General features: G+C 36.7%; 2 protein-coding genes across 2 annotated transcripts; both read left to right on the top strand.

Annotated features, from left to right (window-relative positions):
* Nucleotides 1-1,852: 1,852 nt before the first annotated feature.
* On the top strand, nucleotides 1,853-6,149 carry LOC144431938 (uncharacterized). Its single transcript, XM_078119752.1, has 6 exons — nucleotides 1,853-1,972; nucleotides 2,172-2,305; nucleotides 2,655-2,728; nucleotides 2,890-2,958; nucleotides 4,383-4,466; nucleotides 5,634-6,149. Exons 1-6 carry the CDS (start codon nucleotides 1,862-1,864, stop codon nucleotides 5,774-5,776), a joined length of 615 nt encoding a protein of 204 aa, XP_077975878.1. The 5' UTR covers nucleotides 1,853-1,861; the 3' UTR covers nucleotides 5,777-6,149.
* A 9,417-nt stretch (nucleotides 6,150-15,566) lies between these two features.
* On the top strand, nucleotides 15,567-17,041 carry LOC144431939 (uncharacterized). The gene is made up of 3 exons (XM_078119764.1): nucleotides 15,567-15,679; nucleotides 15,885-16,018; nucleotides 16,712-17,041. The coding sequence occupies exons 1-3, from the start codon at nucleotides 15,569-15,571 to the stop codon at nucleotides 16,827-16,829; spliced, it is 363 nt and encodes a 120-aa protein (XP_077975890.1). The 5' UTR covers nucleotides 15,567-15,568; the 3' UTR covers nucleotides 16,830-17,041.
* The last annotated feature ends 4,010 nt before the right edge of the window (nucleotides 17,042-21,051 follow it).

The following is a 21,051-nucleotide window of genomic DNA, read 5'->3' as shown; positions in this document are numbered from 1 at the left end:
ACCGCACTGCGGGGTGGTTCACGTATCCGCTGGTCGGTTACGGCTTCCTCGCCATCGAGTTCATGCATCTGGAAACAAATAACTGGATAACTATTCCCATACCAGACATGCATGGACTGGTAATCGGAAGAGGGGCCGCGGCTCGCCATATGAATCCACGCCGTCCTATCGGCTTCCATCTCCCCCGGGATAAATTGTTTGAATCTTAATCTATCCCAATGTTTCTCAGGCCGAACAACATTTCAGAGTTGTTCAAACCCGCAACTGGCTTGGAGCGCATTTTTTAAACTTGCATTCAGTAAGACAATCATTTCATAACTGGTATGGGCTTCACCGCCATGTACTGTGCATTCAAATAAAAAAAGTGTATAATTATGGCAAGTAATCTTCCATCCAATTCTCCCATTTGACAACATTGCAAAATATGTTATCTTGATTACGCAGTTTCCCTGAATGACTTAAACCAAGATGTCAATTGCATATAAAGCAATGTATTAGCAAAGTAATAAGATCCACCAGAGAAGTAAAATCTTTCTTTTTCTCAGAACTTCAGTGATAAAAACTTTGTATCCAGTGCGCACTGACACGTTTATTAGTTTGGACAAATTCTGTGAGAAAAATACAATAACATTTTGCTGATAATTCTGCTACAGAATCAATTATTTAGTAGAAAGTTGCTCAATTTCATGAGGGAAATTTTAGTAAATTGACTGCCCCAAAATCCTAAGTACTTCGCCATTGAGGGTTAAAATAAATTGACACCTGGTCTATCCGCAAACCAAACTCAGAATAGGGAAACGCAGAATGGTAAAACTACTGAACGCTGGGTAAACCCTTAGTATTTTGCAATTTCAGCGAAGCAAATGGTGTCTTAATAACACTGCAAACTATCCAACATTGAATCTGACGTTGCTGGTCATTTTCGCGCTTGAGTATTAATTGAACAAATATTTTTTGGATGTTTATGATTAAACTGTTAAATACAACTGCATTAAATTCACAACCGCATCCAGATGCACATTTCTAAATAAAATACTTATAGAATGAGACTCGAGTTCAGCTTTGAACTGATGGCTTCGCTGCGGAGTGCGGGCACAATAAGTATCCTTGCAGCTATATCTTATATTATACCCACTTATGATGAAGCTCTTTCTATATCAGTGGTTTCCGTATCTCTTCTTCGGGCCAAGGATTTTCGACACTTTGTTTTGCATATTTTTTAGACTAGAGTTCTAAAGAAAGCTTTGTAATAAATCGATTCTTCAGAAACAAAATAAATGTTTATACTGTCAATCAAATCCCTCCAAGTGTGTTTATGTAAAACAGGTCACGGTGAAATTCACCAAAAGTGATATCATCTAGGAAATGGCCTTTTTATTCTGTCTTTACTGGCTGCATTTGATTGTAGATTCTACGCTCGTAAAGTACTGCATGGGATGCTCGTGGTGAAAGTGGTGGTTATCAAAAGATTTTTTATTCTCCTGCAAAACCTCATCAGAATATCCAGGCTTCGCTGCAATTTAGTTAAAATATAATTTGTCATAATAATAAGAGAGACAAATGGGCTAGGCTACTTGCTTTACAGCAACTGTTACATAACAAGTGCGGACCCGATTAAAATGAAGGCGGTGCAGAAATTTTATTATTAATCATTTATGGGAATGAGTAAGAGGGGATAATGCAAGAAGTTTGAGTTATGGTACATAAGGACCCAAACATGAAGTTAATGATAAGACTTGAGTCCGTATCAATCTAGCAAGACTCATCATGGTCATTTTTATGAACTATTCCTCAAATTTATTCAACTTTTTTTAAATTTTAGCAGTAGTGTTGATAATTTAAAATTGATTAATCACTAATAATGGGTTTTAATTGCCTAATGTTGGCTGTGTTTCTGTGTGGGTCAGTTTCTTCGGTATTTGCAGAGAAATGTGCGCTGCCCATCCCACAAGAAGAGCTTGATATTTCAAAGGTATAGATTTACCATTCACTCATTTATGAAACGAAAGCGTACCCTTTACCCTATTTCTATATTTCAAATAGTTTTTTGTTCAATGACCTATTATGCAATCAATACACGTATTATTCATAAGTAGAATAAATATTTATGGATATAAATAAATCTTTGACGCAAGATAAAAAGTCCAACTTATTTCAATTTGTACTTACAGCTAGAAGACACAGTTTGGTACCTCGGAGTTCAAACTAACGACGCCGTTTCGTCCGACGTGACATGTGCTCGAGTGAACAATTTTACAATAACTTCTACGGGATTTAGTGCTCATTTGAAGGAATTTGGTGCTGGGTAGGTTACTTGTACTCATTTTCGAACATAGGTATCACAACTTTTATCGTCTTCAATAGCTTGACCTAACTCGTGAAACGCTCGATACATTTCCTGTTTCACTAATCGTTATATACAAGTTAACACATGGTGATCAAAGTGATCTTCGACCGGTTTTTCATGACCATAAGAAAAAGAATACCAACAAGAACAAAAACATAATATCATAAATCATAACAGAACGAAACATATTTACACTTCGTGTCGAATAAGCTGTCAAAATTCAACCCAAAAACGCTCAATGAGTTTTTTGTAATAGGTGTTAGTACAAACTTTTTTGTCCTCAAATCAAGTAATATATGCAATTTAGGTCTCACAGAACTGATTTTATCAGTCACCTTATACGCCATAGACTGGGAGTTTACCACCGAAGTCCCGAAGAAGGTACGGTGTATGCATTAATTAATATATATTTACAATGTATATATATAGATAGTTACACGATACTCTCCAATTTTTATACTTTCAATCTTTTAGCTTAAAACATAATATTAATTTATAATAATTTCTAGCATACAACTAACTGTAGAACTTTTATATTACAGAACCATCTTTAAAAGCCGCACACGAGTACACGTTAAATGGAAAATTTAATGCCGAAGCGCGTAAAATAGGTATATATGTCTATACATAGGCTTAACCAACATGTTCTAATGAAATTCTGCGGCATTTGCAGTACGACATAAATTCTCACGTCTTTTTCCACACCATTTTGCTCTATGCTTGAACGATTTACCAAAAAGCCGACGTTTCCTGACTTACTATAGCCTTTATAAATATATTTTTGTTGTTGTGTATTGAAGGCAGATGGGAGTGGTCCAATCCTTAGCCCTACATTACTACCATTAATCCTTTCTGCAAATAAACCAACCAAGATAGGCTATATGCAAACTTGCTCTTTTGTTGCTTGAATGACTTGGATGCTTTTATCTACCCGTGTTCGGAGCAAAATGCGCGAGTAAGAGTCGTATTACCTCATTATACAAAAAAATCCTAATAAAAAGTTACCTCTTTTAGTTCTAGAATTACTCATTCTGGTATAAAAAATGATTTTTGCTTAAGGTGAAAATAATGTGGTCTGATGTCAATCGTATTCTCAATATTCCTGAACAATCTCAATACAACCAAGTACTCTAATGAAATCACCAGAACAAAAATGATGCAATGAAAATAACAAATACCTGATATCCCGATGTAAGAAAAACAAGATATATATATATATATATTCAATAAAAGACCTGAATATTGAAGACAAAACCAAAAATCAAGTACAAAATCGGGAAAAAAACTAAAATCCGGCGCATTACAGCTAACTAACTTATTATTCACAAAATAAGCTGAAAACAACTCAATATTTTAAAAGACGATAAACACTTCCTCAGATACATAACACTTGAACAGCATTGACAATAGATAATTCCGTCGCAAAACCTTAAATAAAACCACAAAATTGTAATTGCACTATGATCAAACAGTAATGTCATCCTACTGACAAACTACGAAATATCTATCATAAGCTAATGACTATAAAATCAGAAATAAATACTCTTGGTATTCTAAGAACTTGCTTAGCCTACTTAACTGATTACCACAGATTGACATTGCTACAGCGCCAGTAGTGTCTCGGACAATAAAATACAAAATCTAACATTATAACAAATAATGGTGTTATAAATTTATAAATACGGGTCGTCACACTTTAAAACACGGATTTATTTTTTTGATTCCAGCCATTTTATGAACACAAATTTAAATTTCCAGAAAATCATTGCATAATTTTGTTGCGGAAAAGTCCATTTAGGTGATTTTAATGATGTTGGGAATTTCGTCATCCATATTAATTTAGTCTGAATTCCATCCATAAAATAAAAATTTTAATATCGATAAATGAGCGCAACCGATGGACAAAAATGTTTTATTTTCATGCTGAATATCCCGCACTTTTCTTTTCAGATTGTATAGTGATAACCATATATTTCAAAATTAAAATTATTGCAATTTTCCGACGCTATTATACGTTAATACTGTTCCTACCTAGATGACGAAACCTTGCTCAAAGACGATTTCGTTTTAATAGCCGATTATTCCAATTACTTTGGAATCATATATTGTTCCGCAGAAGGTGAGTAAACTATATTTTTATTTATGAGTATCATTAACATCGTTCCGTTAAGATAGAATTATAATTCATCTTCATATGAAAAGTTACAATATCCAATAAGCAAGCGAGCCATTCATTGACTAAGTCAGTGGTTCTTAACCGGGGTTCGGCGGAACCCAGTACAGTTCATGAGTTCCGCAAGTTTACTTTCAAATCCTAGAGTTTATATTATGATTGTTTGAATATAATCAAATGCGTATTGAGTTTGTTGCTATTGTTTCGCCAGTATTTGGCTTGCTTTAATATATATTTATAGTTCGTACAATTCTTCTAACTGTCAAAACACGATACAATCTTAGAAAAATAATGTATTTTTTTTACAGCATATGTTTTTATTATAAGAAGTTTTGAACATGTGTATTTTTATTTTATTATTCAAGCTACCCATTAATGCACAATGGTTCAAGATTAATTTTGATGCTTGTAACTTAGGCTTCTATAAGTTAAAATAAGAAGTATAGATCGAATATCTGTGACCATTTGATTGATAACATTCGCGGTGAACATCAGTGACTTCGTATTTATTTTCAAGTTGTCAGAGTAAACTATCTAACTTTGTACATTTTACTCCTAATTAGGGATGGCGGAATCGAGTCTGGATTCGATTACATAATCGATTCTCCGCGGAATCGAATAGAATCGATTCTTAAGGTTAGAAGATGGATTGCAAATAATGTGTAACGTTTTTTGGCAATTCCTTCACATATATGTATAAACTGCTTCACTGCTATGCTGAGTTGCTACGACGTCGCAAACTTCTCTATATATATAATATATATATGTGTATATTTTACGCTATATATATTCGAAAGCATTTACGTTTATTTATTTCAAAAGTCTCGGTGGGTTCTAAGGGGTTCGTTTTCTTGTTTTGTGCGATTTTGTTTACTGTGACATATTGAATATCCATACTACTAGTTTTGGGCTTCTTGTCTATTCACATATTTGAACATAGTTCTCGTTTTGATTTCATATATATATGTATTGTTTAAAAGTGGGTATGTTTTCTCGGTAAGATATGTCGAGGAATCGAGATTCGGAAACGAAAATTTAGGAATCCGATAAGAATCGAATAATACTTGTAGATCATACTTAGCATTCTTACTCATAATTAACGCTTATTCACAGGAGAATGGATCCTCTGGAATTACTTCAGACAACCAAAGCCATCTCTACATAGTATCATCAAATTCTACAACAAACTTCATGAACTTGGTGTCTCTGCTCGTTTTCATGCATCTCGTTGCAATGAAAATTATTTCACCGAATAGAAGAAAGATAATCGAACGTCGATACCGTCACAACCTATACATTCTCTCACTTCGGATAACATAACCAGTTACTACTTCCACTAAGATTTTTAATATTCATTGTTGCTGAAGGTTGAGCCGTGTTGCCGTGTTTCGCAATCGTACAAACATGTGTCACATCAATCATTCTCATAAACCATTTTTATTCAATCGTTGATTAATTCTATTCGGATGATTGCGATAATTAGTGCTCTGTGATAAAATCTCGCTCAAAGTTCGGTATCGGAGAGGTTAATATTCGCTTTGTAAAAGATATAAATATATTTTTTTAGTTCATTCTAGTTGTTCAGGTGATGGCCAATGTTTGGGATATATATCTTATATTACTGTATAGTCTAGAGGTAATATAGTTCGTGTATGTTATTCGAAACATAGGCTAATTAATAAAATTTATCTGGAAAATTGTTTGTGGTCCCAAATGTTTTTCTGATGCCGAACGCACAGTGACGCATAAGTGTTTATATCATATTTGAAACAAGATAGCACTGCTCAAATACATTTACACGAAAGTCAAAACGAAATATTTTACCCACAATTTCCCAAAAATCATATCCTGGACGAAACTGAACCTGTGGACCATCATAGCTTACTAGTATCGATACCCGGGCTGCCCTATCTTTTCCAGACCCTGAAACAATGATGGTACATGTGCTGATGATTCTTGTGCCAATGATAATAAAAAAACTAAATGATTCGACTCACAACTGTAGTAATTATTAATGTGAAATACTTTACAGTACTTTTTTTACAGTAACTTACCTTGTCGGCATTGAAAAACTTTCGACTTTCGCGTAGCTAGATTTTGCCAAATCAAAGCACAAGACAGTCGTGACGCTTGGCGAAATAGAAATCGTGTTTCCATGAATAAAAAAGTAATACAGCGAAATTTTGATAAAATATCAGATCTCATAGGATTCATCCGAAATTTAGGAATAAATGAAAGTAATAGCCTTCTTGCAAAAAATACATGTTCAACCAAATTTTAAAGCAATTGGTCCAGTAATTAAAGAGAAAAGCGCTTCTTCTTAACGATAGGTAGAAAAATTATAATATGAAGAACAAGAACAACACACAAACTTAAAGTTTCGGTATAATGCTCGCCAGTATATTTCTAGTAATCACGTTTGTGATTCTGACGTAATAAGCAATGACGTCCCTAAACAACATCTTTCTAAGACCTCCGATACACTTTAACAAGAAAATTCGCATCAGTGATTTTGACGTCATCAGTGATGACGTCGCGAATCTGATGCGTTCAGCGCCTGCCGTGTATTCGGACAACACCCGTAATTATCATTATAAGTGTACGGAACAGACGGGATAAAACAGTTTATACGAGCAATATTTACAGTGCACAATATTTCAGCTTAAAAAATTTAATATTTAAGAAATAAATTGATGTTTATGAACCACATGGAGTGTCACGAGAGTTTTTATTAAAATACTGAATTAACTGCATCGTGAATTGCTTGGTAATTTTTCAACTGTATACAAAGATAGCTCTGAGTAAGATACGGCGAACATGAGCCCTTCACGCAAATAAATAATTTCAACATCCGCATACTAACATAAATCATTCTAAAAGCAGAAAGCTCAATATATCGGTCTACATTTAGCTAATATCGATACATAAAGGTTTCTTGGACAGGCCTTGTAAACCAAACAACACCTCCGAATCAAAATCAAATCGCTGGTCGGTTACGGCTTCCTCGCCATCAAGTCCATGCATCTGGAAACAAATAACTGGATAACTATTTCCATACCAGACATGCATGGACTGGTAATCGGAAGAGGGGCCGCGGCTCGCCATATGAATACACGCCGTTCTATTGGCTTCCATCTCCCCCGGGATAAATTGTTTGAATCTTAATCTATCGTAATGTTTCTCAGGCCGAACAACATCTCAGAGTTGTTCAAACCCGCAACTGGCTTGAAGCGCATTTTTTGAACTCGCATTCAGAAAGACAATCATTTCATAATTGGTATGGGCTTCACCGCCATGTAGTGTGAATTCAATAAAAAAAAAAGTGTATAATTATGGCAAGTAATCTTCCATCCAATTTTCACATTTGACAACATAGCGAAATATGTTACGTTGATTAATCAGTCTGCCTAAGTGACCTAAACCAAGATGTCAATTGCATATAAAGCAATGTATTAGCAAAGGAATAAGATCCACCAGAGAAGTTAAATCTGTTTTTTCTCAGAACTTAAGTGATAAAAACTGTGTATCCAGTGCGCACTGACACGTTTATTCGTCTGGACAAGTTCTGTGAGAAAAATACAATACCACTTTGCTGATAATTCTGCTACAGAATCAATTATTTAGTAGGAAGTTGCTCAATTTCATGAGGAAAATTGTAGTAAATTGACTGCATTAAAATTCTATGTACTTCGCCGTTGAGCGTTAAAATAAATTGACACCTGGGGCGCCATTCGCTAAACTTCGTAAAAAGCCGGGTTTAGCCTACTATTTCGTAACTGTGTCTCTCAGAATCGTGATAGCGAAATCTCGTTAAATGCGATTCACCAAAGACCTCTTTAAACACTTGACGCACGGTCATAGCATTCTCTCGAAATCTTACGCACGGTCGCAGTTGAACAAAATGCACTGACTGATCACTCAGCCATATCAGTTGTCGCTGCTTACGGTCGCGCGTGTTTCGCCTTCGTGGTAACCTATCGGCTTTCTCTGCTTCACCTTTGCAGCCTGCGTTTATGGGCTACATGGAATAAATGCTGAAGTTACAGAGAGAGAGATTTATTGCCACAAAACAAATTACATATTGTGAACTATTTGTGTAACAGACAATAAAATCAGTGAGTTGACAAAGCTTGTTAAGATTCCATATTTTTAATTTTTCATTGAGTCTATAGTCCTCTATTAAGGTCCTTTCACTTGCATCTAGAGGATTTTTTTCTTTCGGATACGACATGGAGAGATTGTTGTGCTTTGCTTCTGCAAGCTTCAATATAGGTAGCCATTTGTGAATCTGTGTTTATGATACTGTAGGCCAATGCTAGAATAAACAAAAAACAATGACTCCAACAACTGAACAATCTCTGAATCTCAACCCTAGTTTAATCTGTAAATGCGGCAGATATCCCACAGCTAAGTTAACGGCACTAGACTACATATACGCTTACCCGAGTAAATCCTTTTGATACTTTGGCAATTTTTACAAAGTATGCTAACGTTTCAACGAGCCTATTTTAATTTGAATCACTGCTCAGAGCAATCCGAACTGTTAACGAGGCGAAGATTGTCCTCGTTAGCTAGCGAGCTCTTCAGCGCGTTAAAAAACTTTCGTGAATACCGATTCTCGGTAAAATCTGAGAAGAAGGCACTTTACGAGACGTCTCATTTGTCGCCAAAAATTCTCTCGAATAATTTCTCTCGAATATTTACGAAGCTCTGAGAATACCATTTTTGCTTTTCACGAGAAAGTCGGTGCTTAACTAACACGTTAAGCGGTAACGAAGCTTTGTGAATGGGGCCCCTGGTCTATCCGCAAACCAAACGCAGAATGGTAAAACTACTGAACGCTGGGTAAACCCTTAGTATTTTGCAATTTCAGCGAAGCAAATGGAGTCTTAAGTACACTGCAAACTATCCAACATTGAATCTGACATTGCTGGTCATTTTCGCGGTTTAGTCTTAATTGAACAAATAATTTTTGAATGTTTATGATTAAACTGTTAAATATAACTGCATTAAACGCATCCAAATGCACATTTCTAAATAAAATATAGAATGAGACTCGAGTTCAGGTTTGAACGGATGGCTTCGCTGCGGAGTGCGGACACAGTAAGTATCCTTGCAGCTATATCTTATATTATACCCACTTATGATGAAGCTCTTTCTACATCAGTGGTTTCTCGTACTTGCAATAGCATGGTTTATTCTTTGAAACAAGCATATCACTACTGGCAGGACCAACCAGACAGCTGCGCTCGGCCTCCTCGGGCCGGCCGGCGCGTGCTAGTCGCATTCGTTTTCGAATGTGGCTTATCTTTGAGACAAGCATTACTCGCAGGACCAAGCACATAGGTGCCGCCCCAGTCAAACTCAAATTTATTGCATCTATACATAACAATGCGACCGTTCTGCTAGCCCCAAATGTGCTCAAGCCAAACGCTCGATCGAGCGCTTCCTACATATTAGTCGAGACAACGGCTCGCTCATTAGCATCGCCTTTGTACTTTAACATTTTTTTGGCTCTGCCGCTCTACAGCGAGGCGCCGCTTCTGTCGCGACGCGGCACTCTCTCGTCCGTCTTTCAAGGATACCATCCTTGTTGAGGTCACCTTAGGACACCTTCGTTACACCTTGACAGATGTACCGCCCCAGTCAAACTCCAACTTAATGCATGTATTAGCTTTAGATTTACCACAGTTATCCACTTCGCTTACGAAACTTAATAAACCAAGGCTGATTTAATGAGCCATTTGCAGTTTCGCTTTACGAGTACTCGTACTTGAAATTACATGGCTATATATTTGAGACAAGCATATCACTACTGGCAGGACCAACCACAGCTGCGACAGCTGCGCTCGGCCCCCTAGGGCCGCTCGGCGCGTGCTCGTCGCATTCATTTTCGAATGTGGCTTATCTTTGAGACAAGCATAACACTACTCGCAGGACCAAGCACATAGGTGCCGCCCCAGTCAAACTCAAATTTATTGCATGTATACATAACAATGCGACCGTTTTGCTAGCCCCAAATGTGCTCAAGCCAAACGCTCGATCGAACGCTTCCTACACATTAGTCGAGACAACGGCTCGCTCATTAGCATCGTCTTTGTACTTTAACATTTTTTTGGCCTCTCTCGACAGCGAGGCGCCGCTTCAGTCGCGACGCAGCACTCTCTCGCCCGTCTTTCAAGGATACCATCCTTGTTGAGGTCACCTTCGTTACACCTTGACAGATGTACCGCCCCAGTCAAACTCCAACTCAATGCATGTATTAGCTCTAGATTTACCACAGTTATCCACTTCGCTTACGAGACTTATTCAACCAAGGCTGATTTAATGAGCCATTTGCAGTTTCGTTTTAATAGTACTCGTACTTGCAATAGCATGGTTTAATCTTTGAAACAAGCATATCACTACTGGCAGGACCAACCAGATAGCTGCGACAGCTGCACTCGGCCACCCTCAGGCAGCCTGGAGTTCCCCTTTGCTTTACCAGAGGTTTCCATCCTCGCTGAGCTCACCTTAGGATACTTGCGTTACCTTTTGACAATTTACCGCCCCAGTCAAACTCAAACTTATTGCATGTATTCATAACAATGCGACCGTTCTGCTCGATCGAGCGCTTCCTACATATTAGTCGAGACAACGGCTCGCTCATTAGCATCACCTTTGTACTTTAACATTTTTTTGGCTCTGCCGCTCTCGACAGCAAGGCACCGCTTTTGTCGCGACGCGGCACTCTCTCGCCTGTCTTTCAAGGATACAATTCTTGTTGAGGTCACCTTAGGACACCTGCTTTACACCTTGACAGATGTACCGCTCCAGTCAAACTCAAACTCAATGCATGTATTAGCTCTAGATTTACCACAGTTATCCACTTCGCTTACGAGACTTAATAAACCAAGGCTGATTTAATAAGCCATTTGCAGTTTCGCTTTACGAGTACTCGTAATCGCAATTGCATGGCTTTATCTTTGAGACAAGCATATCACTACTGGCAGGACCAACCAGATAGCTGCGACAGCTGCGCTCGGCCCCCTCGGGCCGCCGGGCGCGTGCTCGTCGCATTCGTTTTCGAATGTGGCTTATCTTTGAGACAAGCATATCACTACTCGCAGGACCAAGCACATAGGTGCCGCCCCAGTCAAACTCAAACTTATTGCATGTATACATAACAATGCGACCGTTCTCCTAGCCCCAAATGTGCTCAAGCCAGACGCTCGATCGAGCGCTTCCTACATATTAGTTGAGACAACGGCCGCTTCTGTCGCGACGCGGCACTCTCTCGCCCGTCTTTCGAGGATATCATCCTTGTTGAGGTCACCTTAGGACACCTTCGTTACACCTTGACAGATGTACCGCTCCAGTCAAACTCAAACTCAATGCATGTATTAGCTCTAGATTTACCATAGTTATCCACTTCGCTTACGAGACTTACCAAACCAAGGCTGATTTAATGAGCCATTTGCAGTTTCGCTTTACGAGTTCTCGTAATTGCAATTGCATGGCTTTATCTTTGAGACAAGCATATCACTATTGGCAGGACCAACCAGACAGCTGCGCTCGGCCCCCTCGGGCCGCCTGGCGCGTCCTCGTCGCATTCGTTTTTGAAGGTGGCTCATCTTTTAGACAAGCATATCACTACTCGCAGGACCAAGCACATAGGTGCCGCCCCATTCAAACTCAAATTTATTGCATGTATACATAACAATGCGACCGTTCTGCTAGCCCCAAATGTGCTAAAGCCAAACACTCGATCGAAAGCTTCCTACATATTAGTCGAGACAACGGCTCGCTCATTAGCATCGCCTTTGTACTCTAACATTTTTTTGGCCGCTCTCGACAGCGAGGCGCCGCTTCAGTCGCGACGCGGCACTCTCTCGCCCGTCTTTCAAGGATACCATCCTTGTTGAGGTCACCTTCGTTACACCAGATAGCTGTCAAGGTGTACCGCCCCAGTCAAACTCAAACATAATGCATGTATTAGCTCTAGATTTACCACAGTTATCCACTTCGCTTACGAGACTTAACAGACAAATCAACATACTTACCGATCGAGATCGATAAGTAAAAATAATCAGAGCCATCTACACTGCTAATGTAACACAAGAAAACAGCATTAGATAGATGACGAAATACCGTACAAAGTCTGATTCTTTTTCATATGTCCTTCACTTTTGGTATTTTTCGATAATGACTCGGGAAGTTTCGATAATGACTCTTACTATTTTACCTACCAGAACTTTTGCCCTTTCTCGATTTAAGTGGGCACCATCTTCCTCATGAAGTGAGTCGTTGTTTTTCTGGAATTTCTTTGGTAAGTGGGGTCAACCTAATACAGAAAGAAACAAACTTGTATACTAGGCTTTTATTAGCTCAAACGTCGACTAAGAGTCTTAAGCAGCACAAACCAAAGAATGACTTTCAAATCAAAACAGGAAAACACGTCAGGTGATAAATATCCACCTATGATAGCACATTTTTTGTTAATTTGCCTCGAAACACCTTCCGTGGACCTGTTGGATTCTACAGCTGTTAAGTAATTTGTAAGCATCCTGTCCCAATGGGAAAATACTTTTAGAGCTCCAACTTTATTCGGCAAGACATTAAGCACTCGCACCCGAAAAGTTTTTCGTCGGAAGATGCCATTGCTTCCAGAAAAACAGTTAATCGTTTCAAGTTTCGAGCTAATAAATATGTGGTGATCCTAATACAGAAAGAAACAAAATTGTATACTAGGCTTTTATTAGCACAAACGTCGACTAAGAGTCTTAAAGCAGCACAAACCAAAGAATGACTTTAAAATCAAAACACCATGCTATTAAAGGAAGAACAGTATACGTCAGCAGGGTCAAATGTCGTGGCTGTTTTAGGTGTTGCTAGATTTCAAGACATAAATCACCACAGTAAGTCTATGTCAACTTAGATGTCAAGTGGTTTTGCAATCAGTTTAATGATATTATTATTTTGATAAATATCTATTTTCTTTTTTGTTAAGCTTTTGCATGGCACAATTCCCACACAATATACGTTTATTGCGTACTTGCGTATTACTTGATGATTTTCAATTTCCTTGCCCACTTTATATGCCATTTGTATTAGACCATATACCATGAAATATTGATTATTATTGGTAGATGTTTTTTTTCAAATAATTTGAATTACCCTTGTGTCAGTTGCTATTTTATCTTCATTGGAGATGCTTTGGATATTCAAGTAATCTCCATATGTTTGGAGCATTTCTGCGATATCCACTTGCAATAAATGATGAGGTGTTTTATTCATCTCAACTTTAGTCACATCATTTCTATATATCATTGGATAAGTTATAAAATCTTCATTTTGAAATGGTACAGAATTCCCTCCTTTAAAATAAAATTGTAACATGATTTTCTTTGTGTAATGTCACAATCCATACTTTTCTACTTCTTTATAGACACTTGCTCTATTAGATTTGCCTATTTTTGACCAAATTTGTCGACGACGTCTTTTCAATGCACCCATTTTCTTTTTTTAAATTTGACAACGATTGTGTTTTTTGTTACAAGATTTTATCTCATTTCTCTCAATCTACTTTTGGCATTTACTTCGGCATCTCTCATCTTATTTTGTATGTCTGACCTGTGTTCCCCACCCGACACCACACCACCAGACTACTGAGAGCACATGGCCACTTCACCTTCACAGCTGGTTAGTCATGATCTGTCACCTGTAACTGATGACATTTTAAATTGGCTAGAGTCAAGGTACACAATGCGCGCTCAGCAAAAGTGCTCTATGGTGGCCTTTGTATGTCACATTTACGAAGAAATTGACAGAAAAAATATAGACGAATTAATGAGAAAAATACAATAACAGTTTGCTGATAAGTCTGCTACAGAATCAATTATTCAGTAGGAAGATGCTCAATTTCATGAGGAAAATTTAGTCAGTCAACTGCAATGAAATTCTATGTACTTCGCCGTTAAGGGTAAAAGTAAACTGACCTGGTCTATCCGCGGACCACATTCAGTATAGTAAAACGTAGAATGTTAAACTACTGAACGCTTGGTGAAACTTTAGTATTTTGCAGTTTGAGCAAAGCAAATGGTGTCTGAATTACACTGCAATCAAACTATCGAAAATTAAATCGGACTTTTCTGGACTTTTTTGCGCTTGAGTCTCAATGAAACGAATATTCCTAAATAAAATATAGAATGAGACTTGAGTTCAGGTTTGAACTGATGGCTCCGCTGTGGATTGCAGACACAGTAAGTATCCTTGCAGCTATGTCTTATATTATACCCACTTATGATAAGGCTCTTCTTATATCAGTGGTTTCCGTATCTCTTCTTCGGGCCAAGAATTTTTAAAGACGCTTTGTTTTGCATGTTCTTTAGAGTTTTACAGAAAGCTCTGTAATAAATCAATTCCTCAGAAACACACATTTTGTTTATACTGTCAATCAAATACCTCCAAGTGTGTCTATGTAAAACACGTCAAAGTTTACTGTGGGATCAATTTAAGAGAGATAGTCTAGGAAATTTTCGTTTCGTCTTCACTGCATTTGATTGTGAAGTAGTGCTTGAAATGCTCGTGGTGAAAGTGGTGGTTCTCGGAAGATTATCTTTTCACAGGCAAAACCCATCAGAATATCTAGACTTCGCTGCGATTTATTTTAAAATGTCATTTTTTAGTTTTACTTTGAGATCAAGAACCAATGTTGCCATCACGTAATTCATTTAATTGCATCGTTTTAAGCCAATGTGTACTATGCGAGGCGAGGAAGGACACATGGGCTACTTGCTCTACAGCAACTTTAACATAACGGGTTCGGACGGACCCGATTAAAAAGAAGGCTGTGCAGAACTTTCATTGCCATTTATTGGAATGCAGAGGAAGATATAAATCAAGTAGTTAGAGTTATGGTACAAAAAGACCCAAAATTGAAGTTAATGATCGACCCATCATTAACATTCCTCATCAACTATCCCTCAAATTTATCCAACTTTTTTTTAATTTGATTTTTAATTCTAGCTGTAGTGGATTGATTATTTGAAATTGATTCATCACTAATAATGGGTTTTAATTGCTTAACGTTGGCTGTGTTTCTGTGCGGATCAGTTTCTTTGGTATTTGCGGAGAAATGCGCGCTGCCCATGCCACAAGAAGATCTTGATATTTCAAAGGTATAGATTTATCATTATCTCATCTCTGAAACGAAAGAGTATCTTTTCTTTACCCTATTTTTATAGTTCAAATATTATCAATTGAACAACGAAATATTATGCAATCGAGGTACGTAAAATTCATAAGTAGAATAAATATTTATGGCTATAAATAAATCTTTGACGCAAGATAAAAAGTCGAATATATTTCAATTTTTACTTACAGCTAGAAGACACAGTTTGGTACCTCGGACTTCAAACTAACGACGCCGTGTCGGCTGATGTGACATGTGCTCGAGGGAACAATTTTACAATAACTTCTACTGGATTCAGTGTTCATATGGAAGAATTTGGTGCTGCGTAGGTTACTTTTATTCATTTTCGGACATATATATCATAACTTTCATTGTTTTCAATAGCTTGACCTAACTCGTGAAATGCCACACTTATTTGCACGCGGTGGTCGTGGAAGCTCATATCTCGAAACTTTTCCTATTTCACTAATCGTATTTACAAGTTAACCAACCGCAATATGTAGTCGCAACTGCAACATGGTGATAAACGTTACCTTTGACCGATTATAGCCTATTCAACAATAAAGATTGTTGATTTTGCGATTCTCTCTTCGACGTTTAAAATCTTTGGCCGTTGTAAACCTGTTTTACTTTCAGTTGAGAATTTGAGCTCCGATTGAGCTTCAACTTACGCAAAATCGGAACCGCCACAAGAAGCGCAATTCTTATTTGATGACGTCATAACACACAAAAAACGAATCCTATATAGAGGACTATCCTATAATAGCCTTCTAGCGACATATTATACAATCGTCAACCAGTAGCAATTCCAAAGCAATTGGTCCAGTAGTTATTGATAAAAGCGATTTTTTCATAACAATAATAAGAAGAATACCAACAAGAACAAAAATAACTTCATAACATAACGAAAGATACTTCGTGTCAAAACTCAACCCAATCGCGCCTATTAATACCAAACAATTTGTAATAAGCTGTAGTACAAACTTCTTTGTCCTCGAATCAAGTAATATATATTTAGGTCTCACAGAGCTGATGTTATCGGTCACTTTATACACCATAGACTAGGAATTTACCACCGAAGTCCTGAAGACAGTATGACGTATACATTATTATATATTTACAATATACATAAATAGTTCGTTGTACTATATTCTCCAATAGGTCTTCAGAGCAGTCTTCTATACTTTTAATCTTAGCTTGAAACTTATATATATATATATTTCTAGCATACAACTGACTGTGGTACTACTATTTTACAGGATCGTATTTAAAAGTCGCACATCAGTACACGTTAGACGGAAAGTTTAATGTCGAAGCGCAAAAAATAGGTATGGCTATACATGGTGTAACAAACATTTTTTCATGCAATTTTGCCGCATTTGCAGTAAATTCTTACGTCTCTTTCAACAGCATTTTGCTCTATTCTTGAACGATTTACTGAAACCCGACGTTTCCGCGCTTACTATCATTAATTCTTTCTCCAAAGGAACAGTTGAAACTATGTACTTATGTAACTTGAAAAACTTAGCGAATTCTTTAGGATATTGTTAAATATGAGTGGCTATTTTCATCTAGCCTTGTTCGGAGCAAAAGACACGAATAAGCGTCGTATTACGTCATTACCGAAAAAAAATAATTTGACCCCCCTCCAAAAATGGGATGCTGGATACGATCAAGCTCTATTCACATGAAAACCAACTTATTTAGCTTTAAAATTACTCATTCTGTTATGAAAAGTGATTCTTGATGCCGTGGAAATAAGGAACATTAAAAACTTAGAGTCTACATTCACACGTGGCCATCCCCTTTGTAGCATACTGTTGAGTATATGTATGAATTTTTTCAGTTCGAAATATCTTCTAATATGGTCTGATGTAAATCGTCTTCTCAATATTCACCTAGGTTAATGCTTTTTTCATCTTTTTTATCAACTAGCACTCCAAGGAAATCAATAGAACAAAAGGGATACAGTAACAAATACCAGCTATCACAGTGTAAAAAAACACATATACAATAAAAAGACCTGAATTCTGAAAACAAGCTCAAAAATCGAACACAAAATCGGGGAATTTAAAATCCGATACATTATAGCTAACTAACTTATCATTTACAAAAAAAGCTGAAAACAACTCGACATATAATATAAAAGACAATAAGCACTTCACTAGATACATAACACTTGAACAGTACGGACAATAGCTAATTCCGTTTTAAAACTTAAAATAAATCACAAAAATAATTGCATTGATGTCATCCTACTGACTGACAACAAAATAAATGAGCCTATCATAAACTAATGACCATAAAATCAGAAATGAACACAGTTGGTATGCTACATAAGAACTTACAATGATTTTACAGACATAAAAGGCCCCAAAGTAAGCACTGCTGCATTGGTTGCCACAGCTGCAGCTGGTAGCCTATCCTAGAATACCAAAAGACAGATTGACAAAATTCAACAATAGATTAAATAACGGACACTGTAATATAAATTTACAAATACAGGTCGTCACACTTTAAAAAACGCATTTTTTATATTTCAGACGACTCATATACACAAAATCAAATCTCCAGAAATTCATTACATAATTCTGTTGATAAAAAGTCAATTTAGGTGATTTTGATGATATTGGGAATTTCGTCATTCGCATTAATTTCTGCTAAACTCCAGCCGTAAAATAAAAATTTCACAATGGATAAATAAGCGTAAATGGCAAATCTTTTTTTTTTTTAGGCTGAATATCCTATACTTTGAGCTATCTACATTTCAAAATTAAAACTGGTATTATTTCTATTTCCCGGTGCTATTATATTTTAATATTGTTCCTACTTAGATGAGGAAAACTTGCTCAAAAAGGATTACTTATTTATAACCGATTATTCCAATTACTTTGGAGTAATGCTATGTCCCGCAGAAGGTGAGTAAACTATATTTTTATTTTTGAGTAACATTAACATTCTTCCATTGAGCTAGAATTATAATTCAACTCCATATGAAAAGTTATACTAACCAATAAGCAAGCCATTATATGAAGAGATCAGTGATTATTAAGCGGGGTTCCCCCAAACACAGTGTAGTCCATGGGTCCGTTAACTTGCAAATCCTAGAGTTTATATCATCATATAAACATTATTTCAATATAATCAAATACATATTGTTCTGCCAGTATTCGGCTTGCTTTTATACATATTTATAGTTCGTACGATTCTTCTATCTGTCAAAAACAAGACCCAATCTTAAAGAAAGGCAATTAACGACAAGCTCAAGTTTCTCATCGATTTATATGAGAATAAATGTAAATTTATTTAGATCGTATTTTTATTCTACAAAGATCTGAACATAAGTATTTTAATTTTATTAATCAAATGATGTTTTTGCATAGGACAAGTAAACCATTGCGCAGGGAGTCGTCGAACCTTGGTAATGTTTCAATGGTTTTTCAATTCACTTAAATAACTAGTTATTAGTCACGCTAATAGCCGAATTGCGTAAGTCATCTTTGGCGGTTTAAAGTTTTTCATAAAATAGGTATTTATGTAATGCTGCGCACCTGTCTGTTAACTCAGATTTTATTTTAAGAATTCCGAAACCCATAAAAATAGAGATTTTGTATGATATGCAAATTTGTTCAATTGTTTCGTCATAATGAATTACCATTGTTAACGCATGACTATTGTGACGTCATAAAGGCAAAATAACCTCGGCGAAGGGTTTTCGAGTTTTTGCATCTCAGATTCTAGCTTAGCGCTTATAAATTTCAATTTATACTACAGTATAGGAAGGCGTGCACTTGTGATATTCACTGTCTGAGTCCAATTCACCTTGGTTGGCTTTTATATAAGGGTACATTGCTGTTTTATATTTAACTTTAGTCTTATTTCGGTGAATGTGCAGAGCGTGTTATATTGATGAAATATATATTTTTAAACATGAAAAATAATGTAATTGAAACAGATTAGCTATTTTGGGGGATTAGACTTCGTATATACTAAGAATTACATTCTTTTTTGGATTGTTTGGTTTGCAAGACTGGTACATATAGTCAAGTTGCAAAATTGCGTATGTCCCCTAGTCATAGACACATTTCTGCCTAAGTCACAGTGCGCCATTATGACGTCACATGACTGCGTCATACAAATTAACTTAAATCCGGCTACGATCAAAAAATTGAACTATGGCAAACTATTAACTCTCAATGGCATAACAATATCATTAGGAAGTTTTTTACGTTTTTCTCAAAACTGCTAAAAATGACTTACGCAATTCGGTTATTAGCGTGACGATGTTCAACCAAATTTTAAAGCAATTGGTCCAGTAATTAATTTAATGCTCGCCAGTATATTTCTAGTATTCACGTTTGTGATTGTGACGGAATAAGCAATGACGCCACTAAATAACATCTTTCTGAAACTTTCGATATACTTTAACAAGAAAATTCGCATCGGTGATTTTGACGTCATCAGTGATGACGTCGAGAATCTGATGCGTTCAGCGCCTGCCGTGTATTCGGACAACAACCGTAATTATCATCATGAGTGTACGGAACAGACAGTTTATGCGAGCAATGTTTACAGTGCACAATATTTCAGCTTAATAAAAAATTAAATATTTCAGAACATTAGAAATTGAAGTTTATGATCCACATGGAGTGTCACGAGAGTTTTTATTATATCACTAAATTAACTGCATTGTGAATTTCTTTGTAACTTTTTAACTGTATACAAAGATGGCTCTGAGTCAGATACCGCGAACATGAGCCCTACACGCAAATAAATAATTTCAACATCCGCATACTAACATAAAACATTCTAAAATCAGAAAGCTGAATATATCGGTTTACATTTATACCGAAACAGACACACTAAAGGTTTCTCGGACAGGCCTTGTAAGCCAAACAACACCTTCGAATCAAAATCAAATCGCTGGTCGGTTACGGCATCCTCACCATCAAGTTCATGCATCTGGAAACAAATAACTGGATAACCATTCCCATACCAGACATTCATGGACTGGTAATCGGAAGAGGGGCCGCGGCTCGCCATATGAATACACGCCGTCCTATCGGCTCCCATCTCCCCCGGGATAAATTGTTTGAATCTTAATCTAACCTAATGTTTCTCAGGCCGAACAAGAATTCAGAGTTGTTCGAACCCACAACTGGCTCGGAGCGCATTTTTTGAACTTGCATCCAGTAAGACGATCATTTCATAACTGGTATGGGCTTCACCGCCATGTACTGTGAATTCAGATAAAAAAAATGTAAGTAATCTTCCATCCAATTTTCACATTTGACAACATTGCGAAATACGTTATATTAATTAAGCAGTCTGCCTCGGTGATTTAAATCAAGACTTCAA

The sequence above is a fragment of the Styela clava genome, chromosome 14, assembly GCF_964204865.1.
Source record: "Styela clava chromosome 14, kaStyClav1.hap1.2, whole genome shotgun sequence".
Lineage (NCBI taxonomy): Eukaryota > Metazoa > Chordata > Ascidiacea > Stolidobranchia > Styelidae > Styela > Styela clava.
The sequence above is the reverse complement of the archived record's forward strand: the minus strand, read 5'-3'. Positions and strand labels throughout refer to the sequence as shown.

Coding starts and splice junctions, on each gene's coding strand:
- LOC144431938 (XM_078119752.1), top strand. CDS start 1,862: ATGGGTTTTAATTGCCTAATGTTGGCTGTGTTTCTGTGTGGGTCAGTT. Junction 2,729..2,889: donor CCACCGAAGTCCCGAAGAAG/GTACGGTGTATG, acceptor TTTATATTACAG/AACCATCTTTAAAAGCCGCA. Junction 4,467..5,633: donor CATATATTGTTCCGCAGAAG/GTGAGTAAACTA, acceptor GCTTATTCACAG/GAGAATGGATCCTCTGGAAT.
- LOC144431939 (XM_078119764.1), top strand. CDS start 15,569: ATGGGTTTTAATTGCTTAACGTTGGCTGTGTTTCTGTGCGGATCAGTT. Junction 15,680..15,884: donor AAGATCTTGATATTTCAAAG/GTATAGATTTAT, acceptor TTTTACTTACAG/CTAGAAGACACAGTTTGGTA. Junction 16,019..16,711: donor ATGGAAGAATTTGGTGCTGC/GTAGGTTACTTT, acceptor ATATATATTTAG/GTCTCACAGAGCTGATGTTA.